Consider the following 18,925-nt stretch of genomic DNA (forward strand, 5'->3'; position numbering starts at 1 on the left):
CTCTTCACGTCCGTCCGAGATGAAGGGTAGCTTGAGGAAAACATCGCAGTCATTAGCACCTTTTAATAACCGCGCAGGAGCTGTGTGTGTATGAGTGCGTGATTAAGAGGCCGGGAGAAGGAAGTAGGGCGCACCGGCGTGGCTGGGTAGTTTCACAGGCGTCCAGGCCGAAGCGTTTGTTAAAACACCATGGCAGGTCTGTCACGTGCAGGGAGGGCATCAAACTGCTCGGGCCTCCATGTGCTTCTTCCTCATGTAGCTGGAGCCCGAGCTGTGCTCTCATCCGTGTGACTTCGCACGAAACTCTGACATTGTTTCCCAACTCGTGTTTTTATGAAACTTGGTTTTTTACGAAGTGTTGTTGCTTCTCTGAAGTTATATCGGTAAAGAAACTTTCTCTGTAACACTGGGACAAGTGTGATCCATTTGGAGGGTGTTTGACTAAAAGAGCCGAATGTGACGGTTTTAAGTTTTATGGAGTCCAATTTAAAAAAAGTAGTAACTGACCAACTAGAAAATACGTGATTTCAAGTACATTTAAGTAAACAGCTTTCTATTATAATGGTTTTATTTTCAAACGTTTGAAAGTGAGATACTGAAATTACAAACTTTTCAAGCAATTAAATTTAACTGGCTTTCAAAATTAGCTTTAGCATACAACCATTATCAGATCAGACTTTGGTGTACCGATGGTATCTGTATGTAAGTAGTAAAAGTTACTGCCTCATATTCTTAATAGGCAGATACTTCACCTATTAACAGCTCTCACAATTCAGAGAGCTTTTGATTTATTCAGCCATTCTTTAGGATGAGACGAGTTGAATGCTTGTTTTGACATACTTTGCTTTCATTCAATAAAAGTGTATATGGTACAGTTTCTCAGAAAGAAAAACAAGGGGGGTTAGCACAGGTCAGTACTGTGATACAATAATGTCAGGGTATAAGCTGAAGGTGATTAAAATGCTTCTTCTCCTTAGTATTGAGAGAGTTCCATAAGGGCTGACTTTATCTTGAGCAAGCAGTATATTTTATGACTTGGTTTGTAATTTTTCAAATGTGGAAACAAATACAGCTTTTTCACCTGAGCAGTGCTTAATTCAGAGTTTTTGAATATGTCTCTTAGAAAGGTGCTGTTACTCCAAATGTTACATGTATTTTTCAGACTTTGGGAGACACACATATTTTAGGCTACAACTAGTCTAGTTCAGCTAAAAGAATTTTTCATCTGTATCAAACTGCATCTGGCACATATCTGGAAGCAGTTGTTTAAAATACAGTTCAATGGTATTGCACGATTATACTTTTTCAAGATTTTCAGAATTTTATATTCTTGGCAAATACCTAGAAAGCATTTGCTGGGGGCTCTTTGTAGATCATTATGTTAATTTATTGCAACCTTGAAATATAAGTTTTGAGGATGAATGGTTATTCTTACAATAATACTGGTTTTATTTTGCTTCCAAACTAGATTCCTTTTATTGGTTTAGCCAAATTTTTAGCTACATCTCAGGCGATGCCTATTAAATAGCTAGTAACAACTACCTTGGGTTTTGAAAAACAGCTTTGAAGGTGTGCTTGACATTACCAGCTGTCTGTAAACGAGGGATCTCAAAGCTCTTCCAAAAACTAATTAGGCCTGATGACACATTTGTGAGGTATGCACACATTTCAGAGTTGTGACTTTTCTGAATTTGAGTCATAGTCTGGAGTAAAACTCGGGCAATCTTACTTAATCACTAAACTAGAAATATTCTTGAGTAATCTGAAACTGCACCAGAATCCTTTGGATTTTTAGAATGGTTATATTCCCAGAGCTATTTTATTTCATAGCTATTGCTGTTTACCTTTAGCACAGGTTAGCATTAAGTGTGTATTCTGTGTGATTTTGAAATTGTTAAAGTGGACTGTCCAGTTGACTAAAATGGGAGCTGGTGAGTCATTGAACGAGAGCTCTAAGCAGAATCAGCAGAAGTACAGCCTGGGTAGGTGTGTCCATTGGTAACAAGTTCGCTGCTGAATGGAGCTGCCTCCTGCAACCGGCACAGCCTTTTATGACTGAAATGTAATGAAAGTGAGCCAGTTTCACTCGTTGGTAATTTTAATGACAGTAGCTTGTACCTGGTTGTAGATGGAGTCTACTCATGTTTTAAAAATCTACCGTGGAATGACAATGTGGTGTTGATTAAGCAGAAGTATTTAAGTTTCTTGTACTGCTGCTCCATAGGAGAGATGAGGAGAGCTGTTGGAGTTTCCATGCTGTCCTTGTGGAGAAATTGCTCTGGTCTAAGACATGGGCTCACTATTTGTTAAGAGTGGTAATGCTTGCGAAGGACCCATGGACCCAACTTTGAGTCAGATGATTGGGAAATGTGTCTAGGAACACACATTTTTGAGGAGTGTCAGGATTATTCTAGAAGCAATTAGCATGAATTAGAAAAGCCTCTTTTCTAGTAAAGGAAGCCCTGTTACAACTTCTAGAAATAATGAACTGTTTGTTGCTGGCACATCTATTGGTGCTGGTAGTAATAATTCTAATGACATCCAGGGCAGTAGTGAAGTCTTACAAGTTTCTACTGTGGTCAGTCTGATATCCACAGGGGTTTTTTTGTTTTTAATTTTTTTTTCTTTTTCATTTCCCCACACCCCCCCACATTTGTAGTATAAAGCCTTCCAATTACTTTTATTTCTCATTAACAGTATTAGGTTGCCTTTTCTCTCCTGCTTAATTTATATTAAAGTTTTTGAAAGCTTTATTAACTTACTTAGAAGACTGGCATGTAGTTTTTGTGGCTTCAGTTTAAATCAGTTGCTGAGTTGCTACTGTCATGTGAATATGGTAATAGTATCAATAATATTTTTCCCCATGAAAATGTTAGATATCCATCTCTTTAATGCCCATAGATGTCTTTCAGAGAATATAATCTTCAAATTTATTTCTAATCTGACAATGTCACAAGAAAGGATAATTAAACATGGTGTATCAGCTGAATTCCAGGCTCATTGCAAATTGTCTTTGGCTGTGACATGCAACAACATAGCTCAAGATAAAAGCAGGACTTAAAGAACAAAAACCTTAAATAAGGGTTTTCATAATGTGATTGGCCTTTGGTCCTCCCCAAAAAAAATTAACTGACATGGTTGCTGTTTTTAACTAACACTAAGCTGATTTCAGTTGTGTTAACATGGTGTTGTTCTGATATTTGCAAATTACAGTGAAGTGAGTTAATGCCAATGGCTGTGACTTCAGGTATTTACTGGGACTTTTTTCAGTGTTCTTCCAGACTTACAGGAGCAGGGATGAAAAGGAACTGCTGTACTTGAGAACTATTGCTCTTTTGTGCTTAAATACGTTGTTGACTTAGAACATCACAGACATGTCTTGTGGCTTTGAAGAGACATGTGAAAACTGAACAGGTCTTGATACTTCCCCATCTAAATACACAAATAAAATCCCCTGATTTTACATGCAGGATTTAAAAAGTTAGTTACGGAGTTCTACTGGAAAAACTACTCAATTGGAGTAACAAAACCTGGTTTACATTACCCTGGTTTGCTGTTTTAATTCTTGCTCCTTCATTGAGCTCTTACGTATTTCATTGTGAGCTTTTAAAATATATGTATCATTTCAGATTCTCAAAACTTAATAAGTGCTAGTGTTGAATCTCTTTGAACTGTCTTGCCCAGAATTTCATCACAGATCTTTTTGGTCACTGACGAAGTTGTGTGGAACAGCTGCCTGAGCGAGGTTTGAACATCCACCTAGAAAGGAAATTTTGTTGGTTTAGAGGTATTGGTACTGTAGGTGTTCTTGGGTTGACGTTTGCAAAAGGCCTCATATAGGCACAAGCAGTACCCCTACAAGCATTTTTATTGGCACAGTATACACCTATGTGATCTGGGATAAGCCAGCTGGTTTTCACAAATGTAAAAACTTTGTAATGGCCACCACTTGCTGCCTTTTTTCCTGTCACCATACCATCTTTTCATAGACCTAGTTCTATAAGCTCATGAGATTTCTACAGCCTGCTCAGCTGACTTGTGCTACTTCCTAAGTGCATCTTTTGCTGATGAGTTTTTGCCAGTTCTTCCTTGCATACAACAGACTACATTGGAGGCTTAGGTTTGCATCTTGGTGATGGTGCTGGACTTGAAATAGTAAAAATATTATTAAGCATTGTAATTCAGCTGGTATTTGTGTGCTTATTAAGATAACTAGCATTTTCTACTAATTCCATAATGTTTTTCCAGCTGAACGAGCTTTGGACACGATGAACTTTGATGTCATTAAAGGCAAACCAGTGCGCATCATGTGGTCTCAGCGCGATCCATCTCTACGCAAAAGCGGTGTAGGAAACATCTTCATCAAAAACTTGGACAAATCAATTGATAACAAAGCTTTGTATGACACATTTTCTGCTTTTGGGAACATCCTGTCTTGTAAGGTTAGTGGAAAATAAAACATATTGACACAAAGACTTCTCAATTTATGCTGGAAACATTCCATGGGTATTACAGCAAGGTTTTTCATTAATAGGTGGTGTGTGATGAAAATGGATCCAAGGGTTATGGATTTGTACATTTTGAGACACAAGAAGCTGCAGAAAGAGCAATTGAAAAAATGAATGGTATGCTGCTTAATGACCGCAAAGTGTAAGTACATAAATACGTGTTTGGCTATCAGCAAACTGAAATTCATTTTACAGCAAAGGTTTAAAAGCTTACTTAGGAAAGGAATGTTCTAAAAATTTCTTATTTTGAGATGATGTAGAGTTTTAGTGCTAGGGATTTTAAGAATTGTGTTATCTGCCTATTCTAAAGGCAGACTAAGTTCAAAAAGGCAAATAATGGACTCTGGAGGAAAAAATCATTGTGTTAATTGTCTTCCAAGCCAATACTGTAATGAGGATTTGGCATCTTCCCTGGTTTTCTGATCTTACTGGTCTGAGATAAAATACAATCCATTGAGTATTCTGAATAATATTTCCTTTGTAAGAGTTGTGAGATAGGTGTGTTATCCACATTTTGGAGTCAGCTGATACTTAGAGTTACAGTTACTTGGCACTTAAGAGTGGTCAGATCAGACTAGTATTTTTGTATGAATGTCTGTTAATAGGCATATAGGGAGTAGAAAATAAAACTTAGAGAAGCGTAATGTTTTAAACATTATCACTGTTCACCATTGTAGGAAAAAAGTTATTTGGCAACTTGTTTAATAATATTTAGGCTGGGGGAGTGAGTGTGCCTCACAGCTATGCCTAGGGGATCATTATGGTGTTTGGTATAATTGCAAAAGAACAGCTTTCTAAATACTTAGGAGGGTTTGGAAAAAAGATAACAGAAGTCAGCATCAGGTTACCATCATGGATTATTTTTATATTTAGAAATGGATAGATCAAGTCGCATATAGGGAGGACATACATGAAATGCCAGTCTTCCTGCTTGTTCTGTTCTTGACTGCCATACTGTGGATGCTTTTATTCAGCATCCATGTTTATATAACCTTAAATTAATAAAAATGGTCAGCATGCAGTCATAAAAGCATGTGGGTAAAATAATATCATGAGAGTTAATTTTGCTTTGAATTTCTATTCAAGCTAGTCTTTTAGAAGTCAATTAAAACACTTCACTCACTATCAAAATCTGCTGAACACACTGCACTTCCATTCTTACTATACTTGATTGCTATAAACTGGGTGAAATGTTCAAAGTTTAAAAATTACTTAGTTACTGGATGCTACTGTATTGCATTTGCCAGATTTGGAACTATAAGGTTAGTACAATAAAATTTTAAAGGGGGAGTCTGCTACAGTCAGAAATCACTGTCAGCCACGTACACTCTGTGCTAGGGCAGGTCCTTGGGCTGCAGAATGTTATGTTCAGGTTCTGTACTTTCTGACAGTATAAGCTGTCATTGACATTGGTGCTCCCAGCCAATTTGCAATGGTATTTGACTCAAGAGCAAATTAACTATTTATTTCACTATGTCTTTAAAAAAAAAAAGTCTTTGATATAGGCTGGAAAGGTGTGTTAGGGAGTGGGTGCAGTTAGTTAAATATTGCTTGCTTAAAAACTGGATCAGAGAGCAGTGACTGCTTTAAGGCTGCCAAGTTTTTAGTATGGCAGAGGGATTATGCTGTTATCTAGAATTTCTGTTTAGCCTCTTTACTTAGTACTCTTTCCATTGTCGAGCTCTTGTCAAAGGCTGTTTTGTAAGAGTGAACAGTCTCACCAATGGCTTGAAAGCATTTTCATGCCTCTTAACTGGGATAAACATGCTGATGTAGCAAAGGATAGTGGAATTTTTTCTGATGGAGTTTTATCATGAACATTTTATCTAAAGAATTTCATACCTATAGTGAACGAGACTGATTAAGAATAAAATACAGTGCTAGAGGACTAAAGTAAATGTTTAAACCTTGAGAGACTTGCTTTAATCTGTATTACTCTGTTCTTCCTACAACTAGATTTGTTGGAAGGTTTAAATCCCGCAAGGAACGTGAGGCAGAGCTTGGAGCCAGAGCAAAAGAATTCACCAATGTTTACATCAAAAATTTTGGAGAAGACATGGATGATGAGAGACTTAAGGAACTCTTTGGCAAGTTTGGTAATGTCTTAATGTTTATATAAACACAAGTGAACTTCAACTTCCTACTTGTATCTTATCTGTACAGTGCCCTGAAATACAAGGAATCAGGGCTGTCTGATGTTGATTTAAAAATGTAATAAAGGTTACTAAAAAGTTGGTACTTAATTTCAGTTTCAAAAGTGCAGTAATATCTGAATTTTAAATAGGCAGAATAGCATATATAATCCTGTCATCAGAACTGTTTCCAATAATCTGAAAATAGTGTGTCTATGGGTTCGGCCATTTTTTGAAAGTTGCAAATAGAAGTGTTCTTTGGTTTAGTACAGATTGATGTTATGAATGCACCTACAGGATGTGTGACAAATGAGTTTACTGTTGCTTTCACTGACCTGCAGACTTACCTCTGTTATTCAGTTGTATTGTGGTGGTTGACCTAATACAAAATTATAAGGAACTATTCCAGTGCCAAGCTATGACATTCTGCCTTGATCCTCAGTTACACACAGGGCAAAATTATGGCAGACATATGACCATGATCTAGTAATGTATATGATGTGTCACCATCAAAATAGGAAATGGCAAATCCCTTAATGCAGTTACAGGTTCTTCACCTTTTATTTTCAGCCTCAGCTTTTTTTAAAAATTTTCTTCCCTGTATGCTTTTGATGTTCTCCAGTGGATATTATGTAAAGCAAGGGAAGCCCTTGTACAAGAAATACCCTGTAGCAGCCTTAAGCATCATTCCTTAAGCACAGGAAATTCCTTTCTGCTCTTCAAGTATCTGTGGTTGAAACAGTAGCAAATTTAGCTGCTACAGCTAAATTAGCTACTTCAATTGAGTCTGTGAACTCCAATTTTCTAAAGATCTGGAATTGCTGAACTAGGATGCCCTTTCACCAGGAAAAATAGTAAAATGTATACCTAATTGCAAGGCTTCCCTCTGGCTTTTTCAGTACCTGTTTCAAAGGATGGAAGTGCTAATACTTTTTTAAATGTCATAATTTTTAATGATAAAATAAATTTCATTCACTTTGAGGTAAAATTTTGTTTGAAAATACAGTAAAAAGAAAATCAGCATGGCAGACTTCAGCCATAATGGATGAAGTTCATTGGAGCAAATTAGTAATTTCTTATTAATGGGTGATACTATTATTGGTGCAGGAGTCCTTTGTAATACAAGTGAAATAAACTAAATATCTTCTAAAGAGGATGTTCAAAAGGTGAGAAGAATACACTGTATATGAAGCATAAGTATTTCATTCTCCTTTTAGGTCCTGCTCTAAGTGTGAAAGTTATGACTGATGAGAGTGGAAAATCTAAAGGCTTTGGCTTCGTTAGTTTTGAAAGACACGAAGATGCCCAAAAAGTAAGCTTTTGGACTTAATTTTAGGAATTATGTAACTGAGACCCAAGTAATACGTTTCATTGAGTGATTAAGTTTTTTTAATTGGTCAAGGACACTACAAAAAGAAGTGCTCACTCCTTAAATTACTTAACACAGTTTCTGTAATTTAGAATGCTTTCTTATGAGTAAATGTCAATTGGTCTAAGGAGCCTGTTAAGTCAAGATACTGTGATACAGCTGGAACTAGTGCAGATATGGGGAATCTTGAATAATTTAAAAACCTGTTGTAGTTGGGCTTAAAGGTCTCAATGATATTTGGACTCTCTCATGCTGAGGAATATACAGCATAGTAAATTACTACATCTCTGAATCATTGGATCCAATTTGGTTGCACAAAATGTTTGTGCAAGGCAGAAGGAATTGTGTTTTCAAACTGCTGCTCTGCAAATTGGCACAGCTGTAAGAAAATAGTCATAGAGCCATGTGATGTTGCTTTTACTCTGAGGGGTAACTTTGGAAGAAGGGTCCTTTTTATTTGTGTATATGTCTATAACATGCCAGTATGCTGTATAACTTAATTCTTTGTCAATCGGTTGTTTTGATATGTCAGTTGATTGTGACAGTAGGGACATAGCATCAGGAAAAAAACGCAGTACAGAACAAATCATGGCAACAAACAAAAGTTTGCTTTTCAAAAGGCATTTTGGTGATTTGTCACTACTGCGAGTGTACAAGTGAGAGATTAGAACAAATTCTGTCTGTCTTAACATGTACATTTTTCAGTCTAGCATACATTAATTGATGAGTAGTTTCTCTTACTGTAGTCAGAATCATGTTGGGTATTTTAAATGATACAAAATTCCATTATCTCTGTAAATATGTCTAAATTGATCATAAATATATACAATAAACTGGTGACTTCTGGTTTTAAATTAATTGAGCACATATGTGCCAGAGTTTTCACATCTGAAGAGTTGTAACAGAAGTAGTTCATATTTTCATACTTCTAAGTATTTCCTTAATGAAAGACTAAAAGTGAAAAATAAAAAAATAAGCTATACATGCTATCCATAGCTTAACATGTAGTATAGAAAGATCTGATAGGTACTATGGTTTCAGATGTTACTTTTAAAGATAGCACTAGGTGAATTAAAGCTTTTCAACTTTATTTCCTTACTTTTCTCTGCCGTTAGCAAGATAAGGCTGGAGAAATAGTTCTTGCAACTTGGGATTTTTCATCCAGCTTCATATAAAAAAAAGTGGTTTGCATCCCTTGTGACTTGTCTTCAACAAGACAGAAGCATACTTGGAAAGCAATTTTCATGTTAGCATAAGTGGGGAAGTTTGGGGGTATTTTGTTTCAATTAGTGGTATTTTAAGATGGATTAGCTCTTTTTCTATAATCCTTATGTAGCTTTTTATATTTAAATTGCATTTTTTTTGTATGTCTGAAAAATGCTTGAGTACGAAGCACTGCTAACTTGTTTTTTAATGAAGGCTGTAGATGAGATGAATGGGAAGGAGCTCAATGGAAAACAAATCTACGTTGGCCGGGCTCAGAAAAAGGTGGAAAGACAGACGGAGCTGAAGCGCAAGTTTGAACAAATGAAGCAGGACAGGATCACCAGATACCAGGTTCAGTTTTAAAGCAAGAGGACTAACTCTATTACATGGTATTTTGAGATTTACACAGAACACTTGCTTTTAAAAATAACTTGCCTGTTTTCTTAGGGTGTAAACCTTTATGTGAAAAATCTTGATGATGGGATTGATGATGAGCGTCTCCGAAAAGAGTTCTCCCCATTTGGTACAATCACTAGTGCAAAGGTAAAAGTTCATCAATTGTGCTTATCTGTTCTCTGAAAATTAGTAGTGATCTGTCACCAAAGAAAAGTTTATTTCATTCAGTAACAGATGTGATCCACTATAAATATGGGCATAAGCTTTCTTGATTATTGTACGCGTCAGGTTAAATACCATATGATCATCCTTTCTTGAAATAAACTAAGTCGTGAGACTAGTGTGAGAAAAATTACATCTTTCCAGTGCAATATTGTGCTCATTATTATTTCAATGAGATTTTCATCTCTATTCAGGTAACAGTTAGCTATTAATTACACAATAATACTCGTTTTTATAAAAAATTCAGTAAAACAAACTGTGGTCTCACTTCTAATAAGCTGAAACAAGAAACCCATGCAAGTTCAGTAGGCATGGCACAGGACATTTAGTTATAAAATTAAATTTTGTACTGACAGGTGATGATGGAAGGTGGCCGCAGCAAAGGATTTGGATTTGTATGCTTTTCATCACCAGAAGAAGCCACCAAAGCAGTCACGGAAATGAATGGTAGAATTGTGGCTACTAAACCATTATATGTAGCTCTAGCCCAGCGTAAGGAGGAGCGCCAAGCTCATCTCACCAACCAGTACATGCAGAGGATGGCAAGTGTAAGAGCAGTACCTAATCCTGTAATCAATCCCTACCAGCCAGCACCTCCTTCAGGATACTTCATGGCAGCTATTCCTCAGGTATGTGTAGAGATGAGTAACTGTATATTTTGTACTGTGTTTAAAATCTGCTTAGATTTAACAGTAAATATAACTTAGCACGTGTCCATGATTCCAGCATTTCAATTTCATAGTAGGATGGTGATGGGCTGTTCAGCATGCCCTTCACAGACAACAAAGTTACGTGATGTTGTTGTGTTTGGCAGACTCAGAACCGTGCTGCGTACTATCCTACTAATCAGCTTGCTCAACTTGCTAGACCTAGTCCTCGCTGGACTGCTCAGGGTGCCAGACCTCATCGTAAGTCACTTCTTTACCTCTTTCCAGTGATTGCTGTAAACTGTAGCATTTACCTTTGCACTTTCAAATACATTTTCATGGCATTGCAGTATCAGTCTTCTCTTTGTTGTGTTGTCACCACTCACTGTTTCAGCATGTAACAGTATATTTTTTCCAAACCACAGCATTCCAAAACATGCCTGGTGCTATCCGCCCAGCAGCACCCAGACCACCGTTCAGTACCATGAGACCAGCTTCTTCCCAGGTTCCAAGAGTCATGTCAACGCAGCGTGTTGGTGAGTTTGATTTATGCAAACTAGGTATTAGACTTCTGTTCCAATTTTGCTGGTTCAGCATGATCTTGCAAAAGCATTTGGAAGTTTATTATCACACATGGTAACACATCCTCCTTTTATGGCTCTTCCAAATGAATAAGCTAGTATCACCTTCTAGTAATTGCTTTAAATACTGTCCCAGCAAAGACTCCAGCTGTGATCCCATCTCTTTAGGATGAAGTACTTATTCTTGTGTGTGCTTCAGTAATACAGTATGATGGCTTCTGTAATTTCTAAACATAGTTGCAGTAATTGTAATAGTAGGTTGCATGTAGAAATAGAGATGATACAATTTTAGCTCGTACTAATTTTTTTATATTCCATATATACATATTTTATTATTGGGAGCCAGTATCATGAATGCAAAATCTGCACATCACTGAATGAAACCAGAATTGGCTGTAATCATAGAATGGTCTGGGTTGGAAGGAACCTTAAAGGTCATGCAGTTCAACCCCCAGAGGCAGGGAACTCTCTACTAGGCCAGGGTACTCAGAGCCCCATCAAGCCTGGTCTTGAACATCTCCAGGGATGGGGATTCCACAACCTCTCTGGAGGCATAATTCTCCCAGAATGTATTAGACAGCCATCTACTTCCTAAAAGTATCTTTTTTAGAATGACTGACATAATGTGCTCAGGAAATCAAATGTCCTTTAGCTTACAATGAAATTACATTAATACTCAAACAAAGTGGATTTTTTATCTCAGATCTTTTTTCAGTAGCATGTAAAAAGGGTAATTCATGAGTGAAGTGACTGGATAGTAGCATCCAGTAAATTTCAGGGTTTGAACCTTTGGATGTGACCAGTAATGTGACAGTTGACAGCACTACTAAGACGAATCTATAACACAATACCTAATTTAGGTATTTGATTCAAGTTGGTTTGTTGGGCAAAAAATAATTATAATAATAATTATTTGGATATGGAATTATGTTACTATTTTTTCAGCTAATACATCAACACAAACAATGGGTCCACGTCCTGCAGCAGCAGCCACTGCAGCCACTCCTGCCGTGCGCACAGTACCACAGTACAAATACGCTGCGGGTGTTCGCAATCCTCAGCAGCATCTCAATACGCAGCCGCAGGTTGCTATGCAGCAGGTATGTGATCTGGGGAGCTGCTCTGTGCTTTTACTGATGCTCTTTGCACAGGAAGGTGGTGAGGGTGATGGGAGAGCAATTCAGGCTCTGCATCATGGCAGTAGAGTAAAAGCACTAGGGAATTGAGTATATTTCAAGTTCACCTGGGATAGGATGTGATCCTGTGTTGCTTCATACTTTTCAGTTCCTTCATACCTTAGCCTAAATTCTTGTGTTTGCTCCTCAGTGAGGCAGTTTCTAATAACCTTCAGCATCATCACTCAGCTCTAACCAGTAGTAGTTGATTAAATAGACATAGCCGTTAGTTTCTTTGATGTTTCTGACACTCTAGGCATTGTGTATGCTGAGTTGTGAATTACTGGCTATTTGAAGCTGTACCTAATTATGAAGTAGAATTTCATTTTCAAATGTTGTTAAATTAATTTGCAGCCTGCTGTCCATGTGCAAGGTCAGGAACCTTTGACTGCTTCCATGTTGGCTTCTGCCCCTCCACAAGAACAAAAGCAGATGTTAGGTATGTACATGATACCTTTCTCTACACATTGTAGCAGAAGGACAGTCAAAGTACACTTTTATCAATCTTAAAATGCAGAGTAAATTGTTTTAGCAGTAGAACAAGGTGTTGTGTTTCCCTTATCCCTTAAATTTAGGCTGGATTTGTCCCTGATTAGCTTCTTTCTCTCTAGGTGAACGTCTATTCCCCCTTATTCAAAACATGCACCCTACTCTGGCGGGTAAGATCACTGGTATGTTGTTGGAGATTGACAACTCTGAACTCCTCCACATGCTCGAGTCTCCTGAGTCTCTTCGTTCGAAGGTAGGGGGACTTTGGCCTTGCACTGGTTCCATAGGTGGTTAAGTCTTACAAGGATCTAACAGGTGTTTGTGCTGGCACAGTGGAGTAACAGCAATGCAGCGGTGGCTCAGGGCAAGAGTATCCTCTCAAAGGGTGACAGTGACTTACATTGCATAAACTGGAATTGTAATGTTCTCCTTTTTCTTTTTAACAATGCAGGCGTTGTTTATATATATGATTTCCACTGTATTATTAAATATAAACGAATTGCTGTGCTTCCCTTAATTAATTTTTCTTTTTTACTGAACAGGTTGATGAAGCTGTAGCCGTACTACAAGCCCACCAAGCTAAAGAGGCTGCTCAAAAGGCAGTTAATAATCCCACTGGGGTTCCAAGTGTTTAATAAGTAAGTCGGACCACTGTAGTTCCATAGGTTGACTGGGGCAAGTCTTTGGTCCATGGCCTTGTAAGCAGCATGTGTCCAGGCTCTGTGTCATTTGCAGCCACAGGAAGTAACAGCTATGGTAAAAACCTTCTGTGCTCACTTGGTTAGCAAAAGTTACTGATGTGTCGTTGTTTTTAACAGCACATTTAGCTGGAATTTGTTCTAGGCATGTGTACAAAAACGGGCAGTTCTGTCAAATGCTACTATTCATACTGTTGTTTGAGAGCAACTTATGGAATTGAAATAAGCTTAAAAAGGCATTCCAACCCCCTTTTACCTTAAGTCATTAAAGACCTTATTTACACTGTAATCTGAATATACTTAGCAACTTCTAAAATTGTACAGTAAGTGAAAATTAAACTATATATTGTCTTAACTTCACATTTGGGTGAATTTAATGTCAATTAAAATAATGATTTTTCTTCATTGCCTTCTGTGGGGTTGGTGTCTTAATTGTGCATGACAGAGGCAAATGGTGGTACCTTAACAATTTTGATAGGGAAGAAATGTGAAGTTGAACATAAAAAGGAATCTGTTATCTCTTCTGTCTAGTTAGGTTTTGCCTGTGAACTTGCTTACCACATTTGTAGCTATCATTTGAAGGTGCCTGCTTTCACATCTGATCACACAGAATTTTCTTTTTTTTCTTGATATTTTAATTTCTGCAATTTTCCTTTTGGGGTCAAAATTTGAGTCATGATTTTTACACTTTTTTTTTTTTTGCTAGTGACACTTTCACAATGGAGGTAAGTGCTGAATAGGTTGTCTCTCCTAAACTAAGATGCCCAGACTTTGAGACCATTACTCCGTCTGCTGCATGATGTTTTAATAATTGAAAATTGAAAATACTGCTAGAGTAGTTATTTGATGAGCCTCAGTGTGCTGGCCTCAAGAGTAGATGTGACCTGAGGTCAATCACCGTAACATTGTGCTTAAAGTGGTGCTGTCTGAGGTACTGCCCAGTTCTAGAGTCAGTTTTGTCTTGCCAAGGATCACAGACTTTTGAATACTTTTGTGTCCCTAAAAAGTGGGGGGACCTCTGATACTCTGCTTCTAAAGAATTTTGGTGTCATTGATACAGTGAAAGCCCAGAGTGCTGTGTGGCATACAGCAGCAGAAAGCATATCAGAAAATGTGTAAGGTGCTGCTTTCATTTTAAAACGTAACAGCATTGTTTTTCTTTGCAGAACTATCCGGGACTACAATCTAGAACTTCGCTTCACCGAAGAAAAAAAAATCTAAACATGGAAAAACTATTAAATATTGAGAAAAACATTGCAAAATATAAAATAAATAAAAAAAGGAAAGGAAACTTTGAAGCTTACGTACAGAGCAACGCCGGGGCTAGCAAAACAAATGCTGGTCCTAGATTACTTATTGATTTAAAATTTAAAAAAAAATAGTAAAATAAAAAATACAAATTAATGTTTTATAAACCCAGGGGAAAAGAATTTTCAGCACAGTACAAAAATTTAAAGCATTCCTTTCTTTAATTTTGTAATTCTTTACTGTGGAAAAGCTCAGAATATCACCACTGTTTTAGTTGACAGTGAGAATTGATAGCTGAGCAAAGAAACATAATTTGGATTATAAAATTCTTGGTTTAATAAAAATTCCTTAAACACTGACTTAGTTGTGATGGTTTCTTTTGTACAGTGTAATTTTCATAAACTTGTCATCCAGAATGCCAAGTTAGAATCCCACTCTATAGTATGCTTTAGTGGATTGTAGAGAAGATTAGCCTACACCTGTAGACTGGCTTCTAAACAGTAGAAGTGAAGGGAGGGGGAGAAATGTTTGGGGTTTTCTTAATAAATTGCTGCTTTATCTGAATCTGGTCTAGTGTACAATAGCATAGAAGTAATTCTGTCTTCACCCAGGGATGATGGGATCTTCAGGTCAGTTTGTGTCACTAGAAGGAGTTTGCAGTGAAATGGCTAATGGCACTAAAGTGGGAAGAGGCAGCACTGCCACATGAGCTGTTTCGTTTGCTACAGAACCATACTGAAGTTGGGAGTTTTGTGGGATTAACACTTAAATGTGTAATCAAGCTAATTTTTAAATGCATAACTGAGAGAGTAAAAAAGGGCTTTTGTTGTAAAACAAACTTTCCTGTGTGACTGAAGTTTGTCCATCCACAGATGGATTATCCTACAGTTGCTGCCCTGTAGCTGCTTCCCCCCCCCCCCCCACCCCCTTTTAGAGAGGGAGTACTTTCTGCAGACCTGTGGAATGGGAAGGGATATTTTCTGCCCAGTTTAGCCCATAATTGGCTTTAAAAGTTGCTTTGTCAAAATTGATAATGCAAAGGGAGAAATGAAGCAGTGAAAAATGGCGTGTCCTGCTTTTACAGAGAAGAGGGTAAAACTTGGCATGCTGGGATGGGGTTGGGAAAAAGGCACTAAGATCTGTTAGTCAGGGAGGAAGGCATGACCTTTAGCCACTGGAATCTGTTGGGTTTCAGTTGCTGTATGTAAAGAGTAAAGGCTTTATGGAATTCGCAAGAAGGGAGTAGTTCGTTCTGGAAGTCTCTGAAATCCATGTTGTGTGGTGGGAATAGCAGTGTTCTCTGATCTGTTGTTGCAGTCAAAACCCTTTAGTATGCTTTCTGAAGTCCCCTAAAAGACAGTTCAAGAGCCCCCTTATTTTTCCTGTCTTGCAAAGATCTTCATGTTTTCTGTTATGGAATTTGAGAAATAAGCATAATGAGGTGAAATTGGTCTGGTGTAAATGGATTCTAATTAAAATCCTTTGCTGTAAAAGCATTAGGTTAAACTTGTGTAATTCTTACACTCAGTCCTGTCCTGTCCTGATGGTGACAGACTGGGATAGCCTTTCAGTTGCAGTCTTGCTGAGATGTATGTCTAGAATTAAGAATTTTTGAAATTGGATGGTAAATCCTACAAAAGAGAGAGTTCAAGGAAGATATGTACATGTTAAGAGGCTGAATTTATAACTTTGATTTTATGTAATGTCTACTATAAAAACATTTAAACTTCAGAGACAGTTTTAATGACCTAAAAATATTTAGCACCATAATGGGAATGCTGAAGAATCTGATGATATTAAAGGTTTAATGGAAGGTCTAAAGGATAATACAAAAATCTTCAGGATTCTCAGGGCACTAGCAGGAAAGTAAGAGGCCACCTCACTTGTGCTTGTTTTCCTAGATAAGTTGGGTGTTCTGTGAGTCTGCTGGAGTTAACCAAACTAATTTTTGTTTTGTAAGAATCAGCAAATTATTTAACATCTTGCCTATGGGGAAACTGAAAAAGGAGAACAGAAAGTCTTTTGGTTTGTACAAGATTGCTGTAGGTGTGTCATGCACTAGCATCTGTACCAGCATGAAATACTGGTAGTAACTTCTGTGATGGAAGGAAACAGTGAGGCAATTCTGCCAAGGTGATCATAACGGCTTAAGAAAACAAAGCTGTGGGTTGATTGGGTTTATTTCTTCATCACAGTCTTGATTACGAGGTAATTCCCTGCTGCAGATGCCTATTTAATAAATGTCTTCTATTTTATTTCTAAATATTAAAGATAGCAAACAAGTCATTTTTTAGTGTCTTTACCAATGTGTCTTTGCAATACTACTGTAAAACAATGCAGCATGCAGAAAAATCAATTTTTTCAATGGCAGTAGAGAACTGTTCCCTTGGATTAAGAGGCAGCCTGACTAGTAAGCACTTCCTACTGCCACACGTTCCCTCTAGTATGTGTCAGAGGCTTATGCTGATCCTCTGCACCCTGCAGCCAGCCAGTGCTAAGCTGATTTTGCTGGATATTCTAGCATTTCATTCCTTCAGTCCTTTCGTGTCTTCCATCCTAACCACAGCAAACACTTGAGAGTTTAGCAGCAGCCAAAAGCCTGCTCCTGAAATGAGTAGCGGTTTGAATGAATGTGCAGTATTATATTTGCCATCTGCTTTTCCAAGCAAAATGTGGCTATATGAGCAACTAAATCAAAGGTTTGGTGCAGAGGTAATCTGGATTGTGCACATTCTCTTTGCTGCTCTGCTGAAGTCTAGGGAATTCAGAGTTCACTGGGTCCACGGGACGAGGGGGCAAGGTGGTGGAAATTACGATGTTCTAGAGTCTGGCAATGTCTTACTGCCCTTTTGCACTAATTAGGTGTCTATCCTTGAATAAATGGTGTCTTCAGTCCTTGCATCTTGAGTTTCCTTCTTTGTAACATTCTTAATGATTGCTATGGACAGATAACTGGATGTTCAAAGGTAACCACTTAACATTTTGAGTTAGGAGTCTTGGAAAAAAGATTTCCTGAAATCTACATCTAGTAGACATATTTCTGCTTGGGATAACTGAAAAAGAAAAAAATCCAAGACCTCCCCCAAACAACAAGGATTTGTAATCATTTTCAATAGGTCTAGGAGTTGTGGTCCAAACTAATGCGCTAGGGAGAGCCACACTCCTTGGGGCTGCAATTCTCACTAGACTTTTGTTGTTATGTGTGAGTCCATGTGGTGTGACTACCTCGCTGAAGGAAAACTTTTAGTCTCGCTTTTCTTCTACAGGACGTGGTCAATGAGAAGGAGTGGCTGTGTGGAAATGAAAATACAGCTGGCAAGGTTACAAATCCTTAGGATGTTGCATTTGAAGTGAATACAAATTTGAAACAAATGTTTTAAGCTACACTAAGACCACAAGGTGCGCACGTAGATGCAACTTGGGTAAAAAGAAAAAAAAAAAAAGAGTATTTTCAAAAAAATAATTTGAAACTTAGATTTCTCACTTGTATTGGGATGAACGTAATCATTAAGAAAGAAAGAATTGACAAGCTAGGCCAACATAATGGCCCTTTTGTACATGAAGTACTAAGAGCAGAATATCTGCCAAATTGACTCCTATCTCCCATGTCACCTGCTAAGGAAACATCCCTCATTATGTAGTGTTCCAACTGGCTATAGCTGGCAAGACATCTGTACTTTTTTATAGCTCTAAGCATGTTTTAAAGTATACCACATGGTATCTGAGCATTCAAAAACTAAAAATGATGCCCTGGGCAGGCTGTGTCACATTTCGGTTACTGGGACCTTGGGTTACATGAGTTCTAGGTTAAACCTGAAGTCACTAGATGACATAAAACAGAGGTTACACTTCAAAAAGTGGGCCCCAGGCATATTATGTTGTCATATCTATAAGCAGAAGCTTACTTAATCCTGTCTCTTACCACTGCTAGAGATTTGCCACCTGTGGCAAATCCTTAACACCAAAGATTTAACTAAGTAAGCCACCTACTTCCCCCCTGCCCCTTCAAGTAAGAGTGGGACAAAGGCAGAGACTATGGGTTGGGATAACAATTTACTGAAAGCAACAAGCAATGGAGTAAGAAATGCACAGTAACAGCAGCAGTATTAGTTACAAGAGTATGCAAAAAGAGAAGGTGCTTTACCCACAAAAAGGTGTTCACCACCTCGACTTAGTTCCACGTGGTCCCGGAACAAAGCCAAGATGGTGGCTGTTACCACGCTGGCAGCTCCCTCCTGTCCCTGGGCCTGCGAC

At 37.8% G+C, this 18,925-nt stretch overlaps 2 protein-coding genes across 2 annotated transcripts in view; both read left to right on the forward strand.

The window, feature by feature from the left end:
• Positions 1-15,030, forward strand: part of PABPC1 (poly(A) binding protein cytoplasmic 1) — a 25,442-nt gene extending 10,412 nt beyond the window's left edge. Inside the window, exons 3-16 of the mRNA XM_008630682.2 lie at positions 4,249-4,442; positions 4,535-4,650; positions 6,465-6,604; positions 7,858-7,952; positions 9,429-9,566; positions 9,663-9,758; positions 10,190-10,462; positions 10,648-10,741; positions 10,906-11,016; positions 12,007-12,161; positions 12,591-12,675; positions 12,848-12,978; positions 13,268-13,363; positions 14,590-15,030. Coding sequence (XP_008628904.1) covers positions 4,269-4,442; positions 4,535-4,650; positions 6,465-6,604; positions 7,858-7,952; positions 9,429-9,566; positions 9,663-9,758; positions 10,190-10,462; positions 10,648-10,741; positions 10,906-11,016; positions 12,007-12,161; positions 12,591-12,675; positions 12,848-12,978; positions 13,268-13,360 — 1,701 coding nt within the window. The 5' untranslated portion in view covers positions 4,249-4,268 and the 3' untranslated portion in view covers positions 13,361-13,363; positions 14,590-15,030. The remainder of the gene's footprint in view (positions 1-4,248; positions 4,443-4,534; positions 4,651-6,464; positions 6,605-7,857; positions 7,953-9,428; positions 9,567-9,662; positions 9,759-10,189; positions 10,463-10,647; positions 10,742-10,905; positions 11,017-12,006; positions 12,162-12,590; positions 12,676-12,847; positions 12,979-13,267; positions 13,364-14,589) is intronic.
• Positions 14,143-18,925, forward strand: part of SNX31 (sorting nexin 31) — a 38,398-nt gene continuing 33,615 nt past the window's right edge. The window contains 1 exon segment of the mRNA XM_017730287.1: positions 14,143-14,148. Coding sequence (XP_017585776.1) covers positions 14,143-14,148 — 6 coding nt within the window.

This window comes from Corvus brachyrhynchos, unplaced genomic scaffold (genome assembly GCF_000691975.1).
Source record: "Corvus brachyrhynchos isolate BGI_N302 unplaced genomic scaffold, ASM69197v1 scaffold302, whole genome shotgun sequence".
In the NCBI taxonomy this organism is placed as follows: Eukaryota; Metazoa; Chordata; class Aves; order Passeriformes; family Corvidae; genus Corvus; species Corvus brachyrhynchos.